The sequence below is a fragment of the Schistocerca cancellata genome, chromosome 1, assembly GCF_023864275.1.
Source record: "Schistocerca cancellata isolate TAMUIC-IGC-003103 chromosome 1, iqSchCanc2.1, whole genome shotgun sequence".
Lineage (NCBI taxonomy): Eukaryota > Metazoa > Arthropoda > Insecta > Orthoptera > Acrididae > Schistocerca > Schistocerca cancellata.
This window is the reverse complement of record NC_064626.1, coordinates 568,190,102-568,212,104: the sequence shown is the minus strand read 5'-3', so window position 1 is coordinate 568,212,104 and position 22,003 is coordinate 568,190,102. Positions and strand designations below refer to the sequence as shown.

The 22,003-nt window shown below is 41.0% G+C and overlaps 1 protein-coding gene across 3 annotated transcripts in view; it reads left to right on the top strand.

The window, feature by feature from the left end:
* LOC126181449 (cyclin-G-associated kinase) overlaps nt 1-22,003 on the top strand; it is a 245,441-nt gene that overhangs the window by 27,249 nt on the left and 196,189 nt on the right. For all 3 annotated transcript variants that reach the window (XM_049924773.1, XM_049924774.1, XM_049924772.1), the window contains exon 7: nt 15,393-15,618. In XM_049924773.1, the coding sequence (XP_049780730.1) occupies nt 15,393-15,618 (226 nt within the window). The remainder of the gene's footprint in view (nt 1-15,392; nt 15,619-22,003) is intronic.

The window sequence follows — 22,003 nt, the reverse complement described above, 5'->3', positions numbered from 1 at the left end:
AGTGGTGGTGGTGGTGGTGGTGGTGGTGGTGGTGGTAGCTGTAGCAGCAGCAGTAAATATACACACACAGCCACTCACCAGCAAGTTATACCTGCAACCCCCCCCCCCCCCCCCCCCACTCTCTCCATAGCTAGAAGTAGTGTGAAAGCTAGAGCTGTTTACTGATTTGTGTGTTCCTTTGTGCAAAACTGGAATAGGTTCAGGAAATTTCTGGTTTTTGGAGCTTCTAAAAACGTCCTGTCAGAAGGATGTTTATTGTTCAGCTGTATAGCTGTGACTTTAAAATCGTCTAGGTACTAGCAAGTGATTTATTTGTACATAAAAATTCCCTCCATGTTTCACACACTGGACTGCATTTGAGGTTTTCACTGATGTAATTTAGTTCTTATATCTGAATTTTGATGTTTATCCATTATTCTATTCATAAGTTTTGTGGCATCCTTGAGGCCAAAAATAATTAATATGGGAGTGGATTTCCCATTACTACAACCCAAAGACCATGTCCTGGTGCTACTTTGTGTGCTGAGTCTTGCTCAGTGTGCTCTGCCAATAACATTGACCTACTTTATTATAAATACAAAAGAAATGTGTGGGTAAAATAAGATAATTCATATGCAGCTGTTCATGGTATTGCAGAATTGTGCCATTAGTAGAATATTATGATGCATGTCTCAAACATTCGGCATTTACTGTGCTGTAAGAGTGTATCTTTCTCCCTTTATTAAAGTTCCTCTTAAGTTGGAAGTCACTTGAGGTTCTGTAGTATTACATATTTTTAAAGAGAAATAATAAATCCTTTTCATTTGAAACACACAATTGTATTAGGACCTACTAGGTCCATTGAAGTCATTAAATTCCCAAATATTTTAGATGCTTGCAGAAGTGCTCTCTCCCATAAAACTATCACTTAACTGAAGAAAAAGTATGTAAGAAAATACTGTTAATGTAGAAATATTTGTAATAAATCAACATGTAGTGTGTTAGGTCACATGTTAAGCAATAATGTGGGAGATACACAGATTAAAAAACTATTTATGTCATAAAATACGAACAGTCCATTCTTTACAGACGAGAGAGAAAGACTCTCTGTTCTAATTAAGAGCTGACAGTCAAAGTTTCCCATTCACCTAACCTTCTTTCTTGGGATAATTATTCTGTTCGCCAACAGAGCTGTAGCTGTTAAGTCTCTTACTGCTAGCAATGCTGTCATTACAACAAGATAGGAACACTTAAATAAATCATGTTTTATTTCATAATTGCCAGTAGAAACGATATAAAATGTAATGGCAAGGAAAGCATTTCTGAAGAAGAGAAATTTGTTAACATCGAGTACAGATTTAAGTGTCAGAAAGTCATTTCTGAAATTGTGTGGAGTGTAGCCATGTATGGAAGTGAAACATGGATGGTAACTAGTTTAGACAAGAAGAGAATAGAAGCTTTCGAAATGTGGTGCTACAGAAGAATGCTGAAGATTAGATGGGTAGATCATGTAACTAATGAGAAGGTACTGAATAGAGTTGGGGAGAAGAGGAGTTTGTGGCACAACTTGACTAGAAGAAGGGACTGGTTGGTAGACATGTTCTGAGGCATCAAGAGATCACAAATTTAGTATTGGATGGCAGTGTGGAGGGTAAAAATCATAGAGGGAGACCAAGAGATGAATACACTAAGCAGATTCAGAAGGATGTAGGTTTCAGTAGTTACTTGGAGATGAAGAAGCTTGCACAGTATAGAGTAGCGTGGAGGGCTGCAGCAAACCAGTCTCTGGACTGAAGACCATAACACAACAACACAATTGTTAGTTAGCGTAATAAACTTGGCTTTGTCTAAGGATTCTTCCCTAAGATCTTTAATGTGCATCCCAACTAAAGAGCAGTTTCTCCACCATTACAGTTTGCAGCTCATGGTGTCGTGGCTAACATTGCTGCCTGTAGATTACAGGTTCCTGGGTTTGATTCCCGGCCAGGTTGATCATATAGAATTAATTGTTGGTGAGGCGGGTGCCAGGTTGAGATTCATTGGGAGAGTCCTTAGAAAATGTAGTCCATCAACACTCGTTCGACCTATACTTGAGTATTGCTCATCAGTGTGGGATCCACACCAGGTCGGGTTGACGGAGGAGATAGAGAAGATCAAAAGAAGAGCGGCGCTTTTCGTCACAGGGTTATTTGGTAAGCGTGATAGCGTTACGGAGATGTTACCAAACTCAAGTGGCGGACACTGCAAGAGAGGCGCTCTGCATCGCGGTGTAGCTTGCTGTCCAGGTTTCGAGAGGGTGTGTTTCTGGATGAGGTATCGAATATATTGCTTCCCCCTACTTACACCTCTCGGTGAGATCACAAATGTAAAATTAGAGAGCTTCGAGCGCGCACGGAGGCTTTCCAGCAGTCGTTCTTCCCGCGAACCATACGCGACTGGAACAGGAAAGGGAGGTAGTGACAGTGGCACATAAAGTGCCCTCCGCCACACACCGTTGGGTGACTTGCGGAGTATAAATGTAGATTTAGATGTATGGTGGAGTGGTAGCAACATTGTGTGTCGAGGTTAGCAAGTGACTGTCAATTTTTTCAGCAAATATTGACACTCACTTGCTGATTGTGTATGTATACAATAACTGAAAACCCCCCAGGGGGTCCACAACTATTTTGTGGATACGTGCGTAGCGAGCACGGGACCCTGAGCTAGTGTGGCCCTCCTTCCTTTCTGAGCTGCATACCTTCCTTTTCCGCATCCTTCCCCATCGCCCATCACCCCCCCCCCCCCTCCCCTCCCCCGCCCTCACCACCACCTCTTCCCTTCCCTTCCCATACTCCCCCTCTGGGAGTATGTTTAGTGCCTACGTCTGGAGACGGACGCTCGAAACTGTAAATCGGTCTCTCTTCTATGCTTTCTCTGCTGGCAAGTCTTTGTCCTTCCTTTGTCCTTCTTTTTTCCTTACCTCTTCTCTTTACCCTTTTCTCTGCTGCGGCATTTGAGACCTCTCTTCTTTCATTTCCTTTTCTTTGTTCCTCCCTTTCTCTTTTTTCCTCCCTGTGCGTGTCTGAAGGCCGACCCACACATTCCCATGCGTAGCCGGTGACGGGGTAACGCGTAATTCCCCACCCCGGGTAGACAGGTAGGACACGTATGTACCCCCTGGTAATGGCCAGGCCCAGGGAGGGGTGATTACCCAAGCTGATACCTTCTGAAAGTGCCGATTGGTCCCTCTGTCCGTTTTTTCGGGAGGTGTGACCTGAAGTGTGAACAATCACCTAAGGCGGGAGTGGCCTCAGAGAGGGCCCCAACAAGGAAGGAACGTGCCATCGGAGACATCGGTAATCATGGTGGATACTTCCGCAGTGGTTTCCTCATCATCTACTGTGTTTGCTCACAAGCGTAAGTTCAATGAGTCTCAGCCACTGACAGTTCTTCCATCGTTGCCACAGTTCCTTGTCATTTCTCGGTCGGACGAAGGTCAAGACTTCTCCACAGTCAACCTTTTCATTTTTCAGAAAGGTGTTGATGCAATTGCAGGTCCTGTAAAGTCTTGGTCCCGTTTACGAAATGGCACCTTGTTGTCAGAAACAGTTGGTGCCCTCCAGGCACAAAAATTGCTGCGTGCTTCACTGCTACACATCTTCCGTGTCCGGGTGGAAGTGCACCGCACTTTTAATTCATCACGTGGGGTCGTTTATACACGCTACTTCGATGGATTGTAAGACGAGGATATTCAAAACTACCTGTCTGACCAGGGCGTAATGGCTGTTCATCGAGTCATGAAAAGGGTTGACAAGAACATCGTTGCAACTCGAACTGTCTTCTTGACATTTGACAGAGTTCAACTTCCATCGAACATAAAAGCGGGCTATGAGATAATTTCCATTCGCCCTTGCATCCCAAACCCTACGTGTTGCTATCGGTGTCAGCGGTTCAATCATACCAGCCAGTCCTGTTCCAATCCAGCCAAATGCGTTACGTGTGGCAAGGATGCCCATGAGGGTGCTTGTCCACCTCCATCCCCTCGTTACATCAACTGTATGGGTGGCCACGCTGCTTCCTCTCGAGATTGCCCCATTTTTAAAGACGAACTGCTCATTCAGGAAATCAGAGTGAAGGAAAAGGTGTCGACCTTTGCTGCTCAAAAGTTATTCGCCAGTCAAAAGGCCACTGTGCCTCACACAGGTAAATACAGCCTTGCCTCTCCTCGGCCAACAAAGGAGGCAGCCACACAGACTTGTGATCTCACCTTTAGTGCCACGGTTGTCAGATCGGCCAGTGCAAAGATTGCCCATTCGACGTCCCCATTCTCACCTGCTCACTCTATGGCTCACTCTTCTTCGGGTTCTGCTAAATCTCGAGCTCCAAAATCAGACACCCGGAGTTCCAAGAAAGAGCCTACTCATGAAGATTTTTTACGTACCCCAACTTCACAACCATCGGTTCCTCCTTCATCTCAGCGTCCAGTTTCCAAGAAGGCTAATAAGAAACCCAGTTCCTCTCCTTCTCCGCCACAGTGTGTCTCATCTACAGCACCACCTGGCTGTAACCGCCCTCAGCCATCTTCTGTGTTGCTGAGGCGCACTGCTGGCGGCCGATCAACCGGCCGATCGCTGGTGGCAGGAGCTGCTCCTGGACAACCTATGGATGAGGATCTTCTGCCTTCGGCAGAATGCCGCTCCACGCTGTCGGTCGTAAGGTCTGAGCAGTCGTTGAGTTGAGGGCAACCTTGGTCACATTCTTCCCTTTTCTGTCCACCCTATGCCTATTATCCAATGGAATATCTGCGGCATTCGAGCCAACCAGGATGAATTGTCAATCCTCTTACGATCCTACTCGCTGGTCATCTTCTGTCTTCAGGAAACAAAGCTGCGTCTCCATGATCGCTTTGTTTTCCCCTATTTTCAGTCAGTCCAATTTGATCTCCCCTCTGTTGAAGGCACTCCAGCACATGGAGGACTTATGATTCTTCTCCATGATACTGTCCATTATCACCCAATCCCCTTAAACAGTTCCTTCCAAGCTGTTGCTGTCCGTCTTTCCCTCTCTGGATACACCTTCTCTCTTTGTACTGTATACATTCCATTGTCTACACCAATGGCAAGAGCTGATCTCCTTCATCTTCTTGGTCAGCTTCCGCCTCCCTATTTGCTGGTTGGGGACTTCAATGCCCACCAACTGCTTTGGCGATCTCCGCGTCCTTGTTCGCGCGGCTCACTATTGATAGATGTCTTCCACCAAGCGGATCTTGTTTGCCTCAGCACTGGAGACCCTACAGTTTTGTCTGCCACCACGACAAATTTCTCTCATTTGAACCTTTCGGTCGGTACTATTCCGCTAGCTTGGCACTTCGAATCGTTCGCTCTTGCTGATACACACTCCAGTGACCACTTTCCATGTGTCCTTAGATTGCAGCCACAACTGCCATATATGCGCCCAAGACGCTGGGAGTTTGCCCACGCCGATTGGACACTCTTTTCGTCTCTAGCGACATTAGATGTCCGTCACTTTCCTAGCGTCGATGATGAGGTCACTCATATTACAGAAATTATTCTTACAGCCGTGGAACGTTCAATACCTCGCACCTCCGAATTGCCCCGGTGCCCCCCAGTTCCTTGGTGGAATGAGGCATGCCGAGACGCATTGTGTGAGCGGTGACATGCTCTTCGCGTTTTCTGCCACCATCCTACTTTGGCAAACTGTATCCGCTATAAGCAGTTCCGTGCGCGATGCCATCGCGTCATCTGCGATAGCAAGAAGGGCATCTGGGACTTCTTTACTAGCTCATTTAACACCTCCACTCCCTCCTCGGAAGTTTGGAGTCGGATTTGACGGTTATCTGGTGCACCTAGTTTCTCCCCAGTCTCTAGGCTCACTGTCACGCATGATAAATTAGTGGACCCTGTCGCAATTTCTAACTCATTGGGTCAACACTTTGCTGAGATTTCGACCTCTTCAAATTACCCGCTAGCGTTTCTCCTGAAGAAACATGCAGCGGAAGTGCAACCTCTTGCTTTCTCCTTTCAAAATCACGAAAGCTATAATACTGTTTTCTACATGCGGGAACTCCAACACGCACTCTCTTCTTCTCGCTGTTCCGCCCCAGGACCGAATGGTATTCACATCCAAATGTTGCTGCATTTATCATACCATAGTCTGCATTACCTCCTTCGCCTTTATAATCGAATTTGGACCAACAGTACTTTTCCCAGACGTTGGTGGGAAGCTATCGTCGTCCCTGTTCCGAAACCTGGAAAGGACAAACATCTCCCCTCTAACTATCGCCCCATTTCTCTCACGAGTAGTGTATGTAAGGTTTTGGAGCGTATGGTGAATTGTCGTTTAGCCTGGTGGCTGGAGTCCCGAAGTCTTTTAACACCTGCCCAATGCGGTTTCCGAAAGCATCGTTCTGCACTTGACCATCTTGTTGCTCTCTCCACTTATATCATGAACCATTTTCTCAGGAAACGCCAAACAGTAGCAGTATTTTTTGATCTGGAGAGAGGATATGATACCTGTTGGAGGACAGGCATCCTCCGCACACTGTTCTCTTGGGGCTTTCGAGGTCGGCTGCCTCTTTTTCTTTGTGAATTTATGGCAGGGCACACATTTAAAGTGCGGTTGAATGGGGTACCCCAGGGCTCCGTGCTAAGTGTGGTACTGTTTGCCATTGCCATTAATCCAATTATGGATTGTCTCCTTCCTGATGTCTTGGGCACCCTCTTTGTGGACGATTTTGCGATCTACTACAGCTCTCAACGGACCAGCCTTCTTGAACGACGTCTTCAAGGATGTCTCGATCGCCGCCATTCTTGGAGCATCGAAACCGGCTTCTGCTTTTCTCCCAGTAAGACCGTTTGTGTTAATTTTTGGTGTCGTACGGAGTTTCTTCCCCCTTCCTTACATCTAGGCCCTGTCAACCTTCCGTTCGCGAACGTCGCTGAATTCTTGGGTCTTATGTTTGACAGAAAAACTGTGCTGGTCCTCCCACATTTCCTATCTTTCAGCTCGCTGTCTGCGATCCCTCAACACCCTCCGTGTCCTGAATGGCACCTCCTCGGGAGCGGACCGAGTGGTCCTTCTCCGCCTCTATCACGCCTTAGTGCACTCGAAATTGGACTATTGAAGCATACTTTACTCCTCTGCTCGGCCGTCTGTTCTTCGGCGTCTCTGTCCACCACCGTGGATTACGTTTAGTGTCTGGAGCTTTTTACACCAGCCCTGTGGAACGCCTTTATGCTGAGACTGTTGAACCTCCGCTGTCCAATCGGCGAGCTGTCCTTCTGAGTCTTCCATGCCTGCTAATCCGGCCCATGACAATTTTTTTCGACGCCTCCTCGGATTTAGGGTATGCAGGTCGCCCTTCCTCCCTACTACCACCGGGAGTCCGCTTCCGTCAACTGCTCTGTTCTCTTTCCTTCCACTTTCCTAAAACTTTCTTGACAACTTGGGATACAGCACTGCCTTGGCTCTGGCCCCAGACCTGCCTGCTCCGTGACCTTTGTCAGTTTCCTAAGGATGGTACCCCTTCTCTTGTTTATCGTCGGACATTTGCTGCTCTATGCGCACAAATGAAAGATGCCACATTTATTTACACTGATGGCTCAAAAACATCGTTTGGAGTTGGGAGTGCCTATATTGTTGGTGACACCCCCAATCGATTTCGGCTTCCCGACCAGTGTTCGGTTTTTACTGCGGAGCTTTACGCTGTTCTCCAGGCTGTCCAATATATCCGTTACCATCAGCGGATACAGTATGTTATCTGCTCAGATTCGCTCAGCTCTCTCCTCTGTCTCCAAGCTCTCTACCTTGTCCACCCTTTGGTCCACCGGATTCAGGACTGCCTCCACTTGCTCCACTTGGGAGCATCTCTGTGGTGTTCCTCTGGATCCCAGGACATGTTGGTATCTGTGGAAATGAGGTGGCCAATATAGCGGCCAAGGCTGCAATCTCTCTTCTTCAGCCAGCTATTCACATGATTCCCTTCGCCGATCTGTGTAGTGTTTTATGTCGTCATGTTCTCTTTTAAGGCACGCACATTGGTCGACACTTCCCAATAATAAATTGTGGGACGTGAAAGCTCTTCCCTGTGCTTGGACCTCTTCCTCCCGAACTCTTCGTCGGGAGGAGGTAATTTTAACTAGATTATGGATAGGGCACTGTCTTTCTAGCCATCGACATCTTTTAAGTGGTGATCCTCCCCCTCTTTGTCCCCATTGCTCTCAACTGTGGACGGGGAGACACCTTTTACTTGAGTGCCCCTATTTTACTCCGTTACGCGCCAGTCTACAGCTGTCGCCTGATATATCTTCCATTTTAGCAGATGACACACACTCAGCCGATCGCGTTCTCGTGTTTATTAGTGCCAGTGAGATGACGTCAGTCATTTGAAGCTCTTTTTGGGGACAAACAACCCCCCTTCTATAGTGGTTTTTTTAAGATTTCCTTCTGTTTTTAGTTTCCCCAATTTTGTGAGTTTCGCTCCCATTGCTGCTGGTTTTCAGTTTCGGTTTTTTACCGTTTCCTAAGTCACAGACCAGGCGCTAGTGACTGTAGCAGTTTTGTGCCCTAAAACCATAACAAAAAATAACCGAAAAGAATAATACGTTGGATAACATAACTGATGATAATTTTTTTGTTTTTTCTGCATTGCAACACATTGTATATTTGCCTTACTTTCACTGCCTTTATGGAAACAATCTATTTAGAATTAGGAATGTAATGAAAAATTCAACATAATTGAGAGCAAATGGAGAAAGAACTTACTGAAAACATTGCAGCAGTTTATTCCATTGTGCACTGATTACTGTTGTGATTAGGTACTGTCATTTATCACATAGTCCTGAAACATATACTGAGGCAAGCATTTCCTTAGTCAATAAATAATTGCAAACACACATTGGTTGCTATATTCCAATTAAAATTGCTTGTCGGTTTATGTCTGTCACTTGCCACTATAGCATTGCCACATAGGTTGCCAGCTACTGCTCTGTTATAGGCAACACACAAAACGGCAGGTCTTTCCACCAATACTGTAATGTGTAATGCAGAGCAATGTTGGAAGCAGTTGCCAAGGAGTATGATGGAAATGCAAATGCTCTGTCGACAGCTGATTTTAGGTGACCTGTAATTGAGCTGTGGCTGACAAAACATTTTGTAGCCCTGAATTCAAATTTGTGTTCTGACCTAATGATAAACTTGTGAAGTGCAATCATTCTGAGACAACAGCATTGAGCAATCTGCAGAACTAAAATCATGATTGCTTTACTCATGGCAATCAAAGCTGACCTCTATGAGCAGACTCAAGAGAGAAAAATTTCAGGTTCAGCGTTAAAACCAAACTGTAATTTCTCTTTATCATTGATTACCTGAAACTATCCTCACACTGGCTACACAAGCTGTCGTGTTTCCAACTGAGGAGCAGTCGTAGTTGGCACTTTGATGCAGATTATTGGCAACACAGGTAGATTCCAAACCTAAAAAGAATCATAGGATGAAAAGTAAGAACAAATAAGTCAGTATGATTATAAAAAAGACGCAGCAATGTATTAGAAATTAAAAAGTTACATATAAACTAATTAATAGAATAAGAATAAGAGTCAAAATTCTTTGATTGGACGTAGAATATTTTTTTTAAAAAAAATGTAGGTTATGATGAGATTTGGACCTGCAACCTTCCATACATCAGCTCTATATGCTAACCATTGCTCTAAGCCATTATCCTGCTGAAGATTGTTATATTTATACTCTGTTGATCCAGTCATAAGAATACACTGCAGCCTTCTAAAATTTGATTTCACACAATGCCATGCAAACCTTATATAATGTAAACCAATCTCGATTCAGTAGTGTGTGATTAGTGTTGGGTGTCAAATATGTTCATTTCATTATCATTAGTGTGTGTGTGTGTGTGTGTGTGTGTGTGTGTGTGTGTGTGTGTGTGTGTGTGTGTAATCATGTGTGATGAAATACAAAACCCAGGATTCAGGATCCAAACATATCAAGAGAGAAAGCTGGACAAGGAATTGGAAGTGAACTGACAGACTGTTGTGGCAGTTTGGCAGTGGCAAACAATTCAGGCATGACGCTGAGTGCACTGATTGGAGGAAACCAGCTCCAATGCATGAAGTGTCAACTATAAAATAATTTTATTGGACTATAGTGTACTATATTTCCTTAATCAATCCAATGCCAAATCTGCAATTTTGTTGTTCTAATTTGTGTTTGCATGTATTTCATACATCTGATATGCACAGCCAGCTTTTTGCATGGCCTAAGTGTTCACACAGCGTTTGCCAAAAGCATTGGTCCTTCTGAGAACAGTAAATGGTGATACGCTCTCATTTCTGTGAGTATTCTTCGTGCTGTTTCACATGTTATTGGTATAACGACTCTTCTGCGTGCTAAATATCTTTAGATAAACTGACAAGGGAGTGTCCAGTCCACCATGTCGAAACCTAACCTGAAATTTATTTCACTGTAAGAATACTCCAAAAGAAATACTGTGTCAAATTTTTTGCTGCTAAAACTCAATGCAAGTATTTAAAAAATTTTAAAGTTACTTACTTTTGCCACACGAAGAGCTACTTGAAACAGCAATTAGTACAGCCATTCCTAGTTAGCACGTGAATCAGCAAATAAGCAGTTGCAGCCATAACAAGGGAATGTAGCGCCACGTAGTGCGAAGTCTTAAGTGTGCACACATGAATTTTAATCACTTAATTCATACAAAAAATTCCACAAATCATTACTTTTTTGAATAACTTACTGTTCATATTGACAGCTAATTTTTGCAGATGTAATTGTTACATAAGAGACTAGGAAAAACAAAGGCAGTATTTGATGTTACATTATAGACGAATTGCACTAATCGATACTTCATTGTGTTGACATGTCATATTTTATAACAGTTCATGTAGCACAGTTCTTACAACTGTTACAGTTCTTATGATGATTTTTCAATAATGTATATTTTACTAGCAATGAAACTGTTCCTTGTTTGTTCCCTGTATTTTTCACAAAAATACAAAATGCCTATTGGATGGCATAAACAAACATTTTCCTTTTGTTAGGCACATCTGATAAAAGAAAAATTGACCATGTGTTCTGAGGACTCGCGCATTGAGGGTTCTGTACAAAACCTAATTATGTATGTGGACAGTTCATCCGTCCTTGCAATCAAGAATTTCAACAATTTTTGCTTGTTATCAACACTGATACTGGCGATGATTCCCATTGATTCCAAGACTTTCAAGAATTTTTTAATTTCAAATTTGCAGTCAGATAACAAATAACAAAAGGAAAATTTTTGTGTAATATAATTACAGAGTCCCAATTGCATTTTGCACATAGTGTCACTGCTCTGAATGCCAACTTTCCCCACTGTCGCTTTGTGTGAGGGAGCAACTGTGTGAACACTCTTGGAGTGTACACTGTCCTCGGATCTGTCTTGCCTACCCTTCAGTCTGAAAGACTATGTTGAATCCATGCTTTTTCACTGCCTGTTCCTGGCCATCCTAGATGCATTTCCAGGCAAGGAAGTGGTACACATTTATGGCCCTACAGTCAAAGGTCAAACAGGTTTTACCTATAAACATGCAAGATGCAGTGAACTTCATCCCTGCTGAATGGATGCAGTGTATATATTGCATAATTCGTGGCCATTGATTGAGCCCTCAGTCATGCCCATTCTTGCACTGTCAAGACATTCTTAATTGATAATGACTACCTGAATAGCATTCAGGCCAATGATCAATGCTACCTTCAACATGCATTGGTTGTGACTGTCAAAGATCTCCTTTCTGACCTCCATCAATCGGGATGGATGGTTGTCTTTGTCAGGACCCCAGGTCACATGTCACATTGGGAGCCCATGGAACAAACATGCTGACTGGCTGGCCAAGTTGTCTACCAGGATGCTGACTTTGGATAGGGTAATACTGGACCTTCAGTCAACCCTATACTGTCAATTGCTGGAGGCCTGGTACCATTAAATGTATGCCCTCATTTCTCAGAACAAACTGTGAACAATAAAGGGGACAATGACCATGTAGCAGTCTTCCCTTCATACTTATCATAGGGATCTACCAGTTTCTGTCGGCTCCCCATTGCTTATACTTTGCTGATCCATGACCATATCATGCAGCATGAGGATCTACCCCACTCTTGATGTGATACCTGTTTGACAGTGTCCCCATCGTACCAGAGTGCCCGATTTGGCCACCAGACAATGCAAAAGCGGCCGATTTGGTTTTATGTTTTACCTGTAAATTTTTCTGATTCTGTCTGTTAGGTAGGCAACATTGGCCTCATCAGCCACTTGAGAGATTGGAGGGGGTTTCGTCTACCTGCTCTGATCCATGGCACCCATGACTGCTCTTGCTCAGTGGTCCAAGCTAGTCCCTGTCCTTACCATATTTTTAATTGTTCTTATTGTTTTTACATCTGGAATTGGTTTATTGTCTCATTGTCATTGCTCCCGTTCATTAGATTATCAACTTGTCCACACTGTCAGTTTTCTTGTGCCATTGGAGGTTGAGGTAACACTAGTCAAATGCCAAGGGTGCGTCTCGTATTGCATGACATGTCCCAGGGCTTCCAGTAGCTTTCTGGGTGGATCAAACCACCCACCTTCACCCTTTTACCCTACTTTCAATTTTACTTGCTTCTTTCTCTTAGTTTTATTGATTCTCAGTCCTAACGGCTTCATCATGAACTGTCCACTGTGTCCTTCCTCTCTGGGGACTCTTCCCAGTCTTACGCATATAGGATGGAGAGACTGATGACCTCATAGTTTGATTCCTTCAACCCTTTCAATCCAGTCCACTCCACTGTCAAGCATATGGTTGACTTTGTGTAGCACATGGTTTTGCAGAAGAATTGAATTTTGTTTTTATGGCCTCCAATGTTTTATGCTCTTGCTTAGGAGTCAAGGGCTGTGTGGTGGGAGGGGGAAATTGACTCTTATTGCTATCATATTCTCATATTGTGCAAAAGTCTTGGTTGTTGACATCTGTACTGTATAAAAAGCTGAGGAAAAAAATTATGATGAGAGAATGCCATTGATTTCGTTTAAAATATTTTTTGTTTCTGTTATGTAGATATGTGTTGTGGAACAATGCAGATAAAGTATCAGTTTGATCTGCAGAATAGCTTTCATTTAATAGATTTATAAAGTAAATATATTGTAAGGCTCTTTCAAACAGATTAATTGGAATACCGTGCCTTCACAAAATTGTTTGTTTTTTATTATTGCCAACAAATAATTGAAGGTCTGTAAGAAGTAAATGACTTGCCCATAAATATAAATTCCACATCAGTTCTGTTTGCAGATGATACTTCTGTTTTAATTGAGGATGACAATGCAGAAAAAATTCCAGGCTCCATCATAAGCACACTGGATACCTTAGAAAACTGGTTCCATTTAAATGGGTTGAAACTGAACATTGCAAAAACCCATATGGTACATTTCAAAATAAAACATTAAAAATGTGTGTAACTTGAAATACAACATAAAAATCAACCTATGAAAGAAGTTGACACAGTCAAATTCCTGGGTCTAAATATGGACGAGAACTTAGCTGGAATACACATATTGACTTCCTATCGAATAAACTAAGCAGTTTTGCATTTGCAATGCAAATACTAGCAAATTCCACTGACTTGAGTACACAAAAATTTCTTATCATAATTATTTGGAATCTGTCACTAGATATGGGATAATTTTCTGGGGAAGTTCAAGTAGTGTATCTCAAATACTGAAACTGCAAAAGAAAATTATCTTATACATGTGAATCCTAACTGTTTCCTCAATATACATTTATGAAATTATAATCTTCCTACACAGCAGAAAAAATTATTTGAGGAGAATCATTTTAACCATACATATAACACAAGAAATAAAATAATTTTATTCTACCCACGCACCAGTTGAAATTACATGCACAGACTCCACAGTATACGATGATGACAATTTATAACAAGTTAATGGGCAAAAACATATTTAATATGAAGCTAGAAATTTTAAAAACGTGGCTACAGCAGATTCTGTAGGAGAAATGCTACTATTCAATAGAAGAATTCATAGAGGATGAAATGATCATTTGAGCAAGGGGTAATTAAGTGTTAGATTGTATTGTCTGTATGTATAACAAAATTGTATTATTATTATTATTATTATTATTATTTATTATGCTGTGTGTTGACATTAGCTGTTCTTTGTTTATGGTGAAATTTTACTAAAATTTGACTAGTCTCCTGCACCTGAATCAAATTATGTAGATTATGTACATTATGAGACAAATAAACCACAATTCATAATATGCTTTTGCTTTTTCAATGCATAGGAAATAAGGGGCTGAAATAAAATGATTGTATGTCTTGTGGAAAGTATCCTTAAAAATAATCCCAAATCTGTGATAACTGGTGAAAATGGCATGAGAGTTCACATCCTGGATTAAACATCTGTGAAGCAACTGGCACCATAAGCACACCAGAAGACAGAGGACTTTACATTTTACATGAAGAGTTAGTTATAATGTCAGTGATTTATGTATTGAATGATGTCTAAAAACAAATAGAAAAACAAATTTCGCAATGGTTTTTAACCATTTAAAACAAAATCAAACGGATTTTATGCAATGATTTGTTACTTGGACGAGACATGAGTCCACTACTTGTTGCCAGAAATTGAACGGCAATCAAAGCAGTAGGTGGAATTCAGTTGCACCTACCACGTAGGCTGTGGTCTGTGTTTCCTAGGGTATGAAAGGGAAGCATCTTATTTATTACCTTGCAAAAGTGTAACAAAATTTTTGGTGGATACAGCCAATATTTTGGATCACCTGGATGAATAAATGAGAGATTGCCTTGATTGCAAATGAAAAAATCAGGGCCATTGATAATGTCAGCAAAAGTGCTTTGACAGTATGAAATTTGATGGATTTAAATATGAGTTCTTTGAAAATTAATCCTTTCCCCACACCTAAAGAAGTAAAACAATTTCATTTTACTGAAGCTATGGTAGCTGTGAATGAATATTAGATAGAACTTTCTGAATCACTTTTTTGGAATTTGGAAAATTTTGAATATTGATTAAAAAAGAAAGAGTTATGTCAAAGCATAGTTTTTAATTAAATACACAGTATTTTGTTGCCAGACTGAAAAATTTTCATCTTGCCTTGTAGTTGTAAGGCAAGAGAATATAGATTTTGTAGAAATTCCTTGCAATTTGTCCACCATTGATGACTTGAAGGTGTCATTTCATTAAAAATTAGATGGATTTCTTTCCTTGCTGAGTTGGCCACTCAGTTAATTGTTGAACTATTATATTTATGGGTATAAATTTTGTGTGTTTGCTGCTTCTCTTTGATTGTTTATTTAATTTAAATTAATATTAAATTATTTCCTTTCTGCAGATGGCCCGTTATACAACACCCATGTACAGGTCTCCAGAGATGGTAGACACTTGGAACAACTATCCTATTACACAGGCATCAGATGTCTGGGCACTAGGATGTATTTTGTACACCTTATGTTATATGAGACACCCATTTGAAGATTCAGCCAAACTGCGCATAATAAATGGGAATTATACAATTCCAAGTAGTGATGCAAAATATTCATGTTTCCATGAAATAATTAGTAAGTATGACTTTACAAGTCAAACATCAAATGAAGTCTGTAGTCAGTAGAGTATTGCAGATTAAAAATATTTTCCTTATTGCTGCTTTCATTCTTCAAAGCTTGTAGTATTAAAATTGAAAGTTTGTATAACTTCACAAAGTGTGTAATCCTAATAAACTGCTCACTTTTGATGTAAACAGTAAGAAGTTCTGGTTGGTATAAATATCTGTGAAAGAAAAAGACAATCCGCTCTGACTTCAGACAGAGTTGAAAGCTGTAACTAATGAGAACTAAACATAGATGTTAGATATAACACAGCAGACAAACATATAGAGGATTTTGCAGTTTTCCATGGGGTGGTGAAAGGGAGGTAGATGGAGGAGTGGGATTTAAACATATGTTCATAATTTTTTCACTGGAATCTATTGTACAAAGAGTAATTAACATCAAATACAAAACAATTTTTTTCTTACTAAATAACAGAGTACAATAGAAAGTACTTAGCTAAACTTAATATAAGTCTAAACCTGGTTCATGCATCAATAAAATAATGTATGTAGGCACTTACTGGGAGGAGGAGGAGGGGGGGGGGGAGATCAGCAAAAACAGTGTGATTTGACATAGATCTTGATGAAATTCTTGAAATCTGTCTTCACTATGCGTGCTAGTAAATAATACTGTGTCAGAAGGAAGATAGGGGTTAACACTCATTGCAGTTATGACATTGAAGTAGTTCAGACTGAACAAGGATAGGGAAAGAAATTGGCCACAGATGTTATTACTACTACTGCTACTACTACTATTACTAGCTGTTATCCATGGCTGTGCACTCATATCAGTAGTTTTGTGATGATGAATGAATGAATGATGCTAGCAGTTTATAAATGTCTGTGTATACAGTGGTATACAGACATAAGTAAAGAAATGTATGCAGTGCCAGTGTGTAGGTACACACTGAATGTGTTTATTTTGCTCTTTGTCAAATCTGAAAGCATGCATTATATTGTGTAATTATATGTAATAAATGCATGGATTCATTACATTCGTACAGAAGTAAAGTTTTGAGTGGTAACTGTGACTCTCGAAGTACTAGATATGAGATTTTTCCACCAGAGCAACACAGACCAACCGTTTCTCCCTTCCATTGCAGTACATTATAGTACCTACGTGTTTTGATCCATCCCCCTAACATGACTAATTTATGATTAACATAGTGAGTTAATAGATCAAAAATGCAGCCTCGTCAAAAGCCTCCCATGTTCCACTTTTAAGGGATGATATCTCACTTTTGTACAGTCCTTAAATGATGCTGTAATTGTGAGTCTTCAAGAGTCTCAGAAGCTTAAGAACTGCATGACGCTTAATGTCTAAAATGCGGCGAGCTTGTGACTGTTCTTCTGTCTCTGCAGCTCATAAGACCACCTGACCATTCTGCACCAAAGTTCTGGCAAACCTGAGATTACTCTGAGGTTTAGTGGCCTTGAGTAACTTTCGCAGCTTGAGCTCTTAGAACCATGTGCAAAATCAGTCTTTATGTTTGCGAGACTTATCGTAGGCTAACGTTTTTAAGTACGGTTCTCGGGCTTACTGTTGGATTTTATTGCTATATCTCCATGCAGAATCTCCAGCTTTGACAAGTGATATTGGAATTCAGTATTGTAAATCGCGCATGCAACAACATTGGATTTCCACTGTCATGGAATGATCTATAAACACTAAGAGTCGCCGACCATCATCCAGTGTTGTATGCATCCCACTCTTGTACACCATATTTAAAAGTGTTGACAATGCTCAAAAAGATAAAACTTCCTAAAGTAGCCTGAGATTTTCCTCAGGGTTCAAACTATTCGCATATCAAAATTCAGTTCAAAATCAGTTCATCTGGTATTGTCATGAAGACGTAACAGTTACTTTCTCATTTAGTAGTACTGCTATTAGTATCAAGGTATGGATTAAACACAATGAGAATTGAATAAGCATTGTATTGATAACAGTGTTGAATTATATTACATAGATCAAATCAACCAATAAAAGCATTTTCACACATACACATATCCAAAAAGTTTTGCATCACCTCAGTTCTGAGAGCTCCGGAATCTGTACAGGAAATTGGAGCAGAGATCAACATAAACATCATTTCTGCCCTTTTTATTGTTCATCAAAACCACACATTACATGTTGTACCACCATACAGCAAGACCTTCAGAGGTGGGGGTCCAGATTGCGGTACCTCTAATACCCAGTAGCACATCCTGTTGTATGCCGGTATTCATCATGGCGTACTATCCACAAGTTCATCAAGGCACTGTTGGCCCAGATTGTTCCACTCCTCAATGGCAATTCGACGTAGATTCCTCAGAGTGGTTGGTGGGTCACATCATCCATAAACAGCCCTTTTCAATCTATCCCAGGCATGTTCGATAAGGTGTCTAAGGTGTTCAGCCTGACAGGGTTGCCTCCAAACACATCTCTGATGATTGTCTGTTTGAAGGCATATGCAACACTCATCAGTGAAGAGAACATGATGCCAATCCTGTGCAGTCCATTCAGCATGTTGTTGGGACCATCTGTACTGCACTGCATGGTGGCATGGTTGCAAAGATGGACCTCACCATGGACGTCAGGAGTGAAGTGGCACATCATGCAGCCTATTGCGCACAGTCTGAGTCGTAACAAGATGTCCTGTGGTTGCACAAAAAGCATTATTCAACATGGTGGTGTTGCTGTCAGGATTCCTCCGAGCAGGGTGTGCACAACCCGGGACAACGGGGAGATCTGGGAAAAACCTGGGAACTTTTGTATCCGGTAGAAAACTGGGAAAAACCTGGGAATTTTTTCATTGTTTTAGTTTGCAGTTAAATTTTTGTAATTTTGGCTGGTAAGAACCGATACTCTAACAAAGGATAATACTTTATCCCGCTACTGCAGAATAGTACTGCAGCAATAACACATGAACGAGAGAAAAAAATGAAAATAAAACTTCAGTTGCAAAGGAAATGTGATACATACAACAACAAAACACAGTGCTCATACAAGCGTCTGCCAACAGCAAAATGTGTCAAAGGCTTTAGGAAGACTATGCAATGCTTCATAACAATAAATTGCCTTTGGTGAGTGTGACGTCACAACTGTTCACATCGAGGCCCACAAGAAAGACAGGCCACAGCGCGTACGTCACGAAGGTAGGCCTAAGTGCTCTTGCCCTTGCTCGCTCAGCTCAGCAGATACTGCGTTTTAACACCATTAACTCGTAACTAGCTGTAAACGAGAATGGCATCTTCTACTGGAATCTGCTATTATGAAGTCTTACTGTTTATTAGACCTCGAACGATCATCCATAGGCCTAGTAATAATTTGTTATGGCTGTACTGTGGTACAACAAAATTAAAATTGTGCCATTATGATTATCGGTTGCATGAGGCATCATATCAAGATGTAATTCTCATTAGTGTGTAAACACCTAACCTTGATTTAACAGGTTTAGAAATGCATTTTGTCTGCTGAGCTGAGCGAGCGAGCACGCGAACTCGGGCCTATCCTTGTGACGTACGCGCTGTGACCTGTATTTCTCTTGGGCCTCGTGTTTACATTAAATTCGTTTCAGCAGTTGCGAGTAGGCTCATACACAGTTGAGTCGTGCATGAGTAGTACCTTTTCCCGCTTCTGGCTACAGAAGTGTGGCTGTTTAGCTGTATGGGCAGTGGCAGCAAATTCATGTTCTTGAGGGGGAAAAACCATGTTTCACAAAGTGCCTAGCCTCCAGTGCACATTGGTCTATCAATTATTTGTATAATTTTGAAACGCATCTCTCTTGGTTTTTTTAACTTTTTTTAACACATTATAAGTTGATTTCTGAATGAATCATAAGTTGATTTTTCAATACGTGCGTAGTGTACGTGATGTCTCTGCCAGAGGAATCCCGGTCGCATCTAGAAATAAATTTTCCTGTTGACAAAAGAGGATGGAGCTATAAGAGCTGAGTGGAATAAAGCCAAACGTGTGAATGCCAATTGATGTTTGTTAAGTGGTTGACTGCGTTTTCGAATGATGAGCTTTGTTATAATTACTAGCGAAATCCATAGATTCAGACTGCCAGAGTGGAAATAAATGACAAACAGGAATAACAGATAAGAAAAAATTCATATTATCCTCTTGGAGTATCCAAGAAAATGAAATTTTTATAGAAATGTTTTGGCTAGATCACTACACTAGTAAGGGCCAGTTGTACAGTCCCCGGCTAGCATTGCATGAACACCTAATAATGCCTAACAGGAGAATAAACGCGGGATAACTAAACTGATGGTTATGGTAGGGTTAGTGAAGTTAACCAGTGAGTGAGTCTTGACAATGGCAGGAATAATTACAGAATTAGTGATGACAAGATTATTTGTTAGAATGAGGACGGAGAAGAGCACACAAGTTACAAATGAATATGAAGATTCCAAATTTATACAAACATTTGGTACTACTACTTTTCGATCTCGTGCTTGAGAAGCTGGAGCGTATGAATGAAATGTGAAACTTTTTCCTAACATAAAGCTTTTTGCTTTTAGCAGGCCTAATAAGCATTTGATATTGGTATTCTGTTGTGCTATAAAAATGACCATTTGTGCCAAAACAGTCTCATTTATTTGGTGTGTGTTACAATTACTGCAATATTAGACAGGTGTTTTTCATTTCATAGGCAATAAAGAGTGCAGATTTTCTGAAAAGCTCTTTTTCTCCGGTTACAAATAACCCCATCCAGTTTTAATTCCGAGGTCTTTTTTTAAATAGAGTGGCAGGATGTCAATCCGGACAACTGGAAGTAGGACAGTCACCACAGGACAGTTTTAATTTCCACTGTCATAAATATAGTTTGATGGCATCCATTACAAAATGTACATGTTTGAATTCCACAGAGTGAAATACAGTGATGTGCAATAGAAGAATGCCGTGTGAAGAGGCGTGGCACTGCACTTCGGCACTCTGGAAACCAAATAACATGTCTTACATTTCCTCGAACATATATGTTTTATGTATCAGACTGTTCAGAAAGATGTGCACTAAAAATGAATATTTTTTGAAAAGTCATTTTTTTAAAATTTTTGGTGTTCTATCTCAAATGCTTTGAGGGGGAGGGGTGTTTGGAAATATTGTAGATCCCAGGCAGATGCGCAGAGCAGTCTTGAGTTGTAGTGGGGATGTGGGTAGTCTCCCCGTCACTCATGTTTACATTTACTGATTTTGCTGTTTCCTCTTCATTTACTGTTCTCATATCAAATGAAAACAAAATAGATTTCAGTGTCTAGGAGCTATCAAGAGAATTAAAATACATTCATGTAATTACAGAGGTCTAAAATGTTATTAGTTTCAGATCTTTCTTTACTTCCACCTTTCTGACAGTTAAGCATTTATTGCCTTGCAGAACAATTAAGTTATTTTTGTCAGTCTGCTAAAGAAATGTGGCTTTCATTAATCAATTTATTTTAAAGTGTTTAATTCCACACTATTGGCTAGTTTCAACTGTTCACTGCATTTCAAGTGCCTGTTTTCATCTTCTAGCACATATGGCATTATGCCATAATAAAGAGCCAAACATGAAATAATACAGTACTGGTGCTCCAAAAATATGTACGTCTCGAAAACCAAACCGAAGCTTAATGTCATGTTGAGGCCTACTTCAGTGGGAATCTGGAGATGCCAATGTGCGCTATAAGCCAAATTATGCATTTTAGTATGGTTCATAAAATTCTGATGCTCTTGGAGTATCCTCTGATGTCTTGTTTCTTTTATGATATAATCTAAGATCTTTCAATGTTTTACACATACGAACATACAGTCTTCCTGCATTATCGTAGCTGCGCATGTGCGGTGATGTCTGTTATCTGGCGCTGTCTGGCAACTGCTGAAACGAACCTGTTTCTAGCAAGTTGCGGGAAAATATTGCAAATGGTGGTTTGAAAAGCGTTAAGCATTATTTACACGACGACATTGGGTTGCGCCACTCGTTGCGTGGAATGAGTTGCACGCAAATGGTTTCATATATGACTATAGACACGGCAACACAAGTATACACTTCAGTTTCATTGTTTTGTGGGTTCTCGAGTCTTGCCTGAAATTAAAATTTTGACAGTTGCACATCGCATGAGTTGTGATGAAGTTAAAGCTTGTTGTGTGGAATTGCTGCATAAGAAAAAATAAAATACTTGTTTCAATTCATGGCTGGATGGAAAAAAGACATCAGCTCGGTTGCTCAGGTACCAGAATTGTTCACATTTCTTCCAAATAGAGTTAATTATGCGATAAGAAAACAATACTATAATGCATGAAGCAGTGTCGCCAGAACTGAAATTACATATCACATTGTGTGCATTACAGTCAAGAACAATTGGCATGCTAGAAGATACAGTTTTAGTTGGTG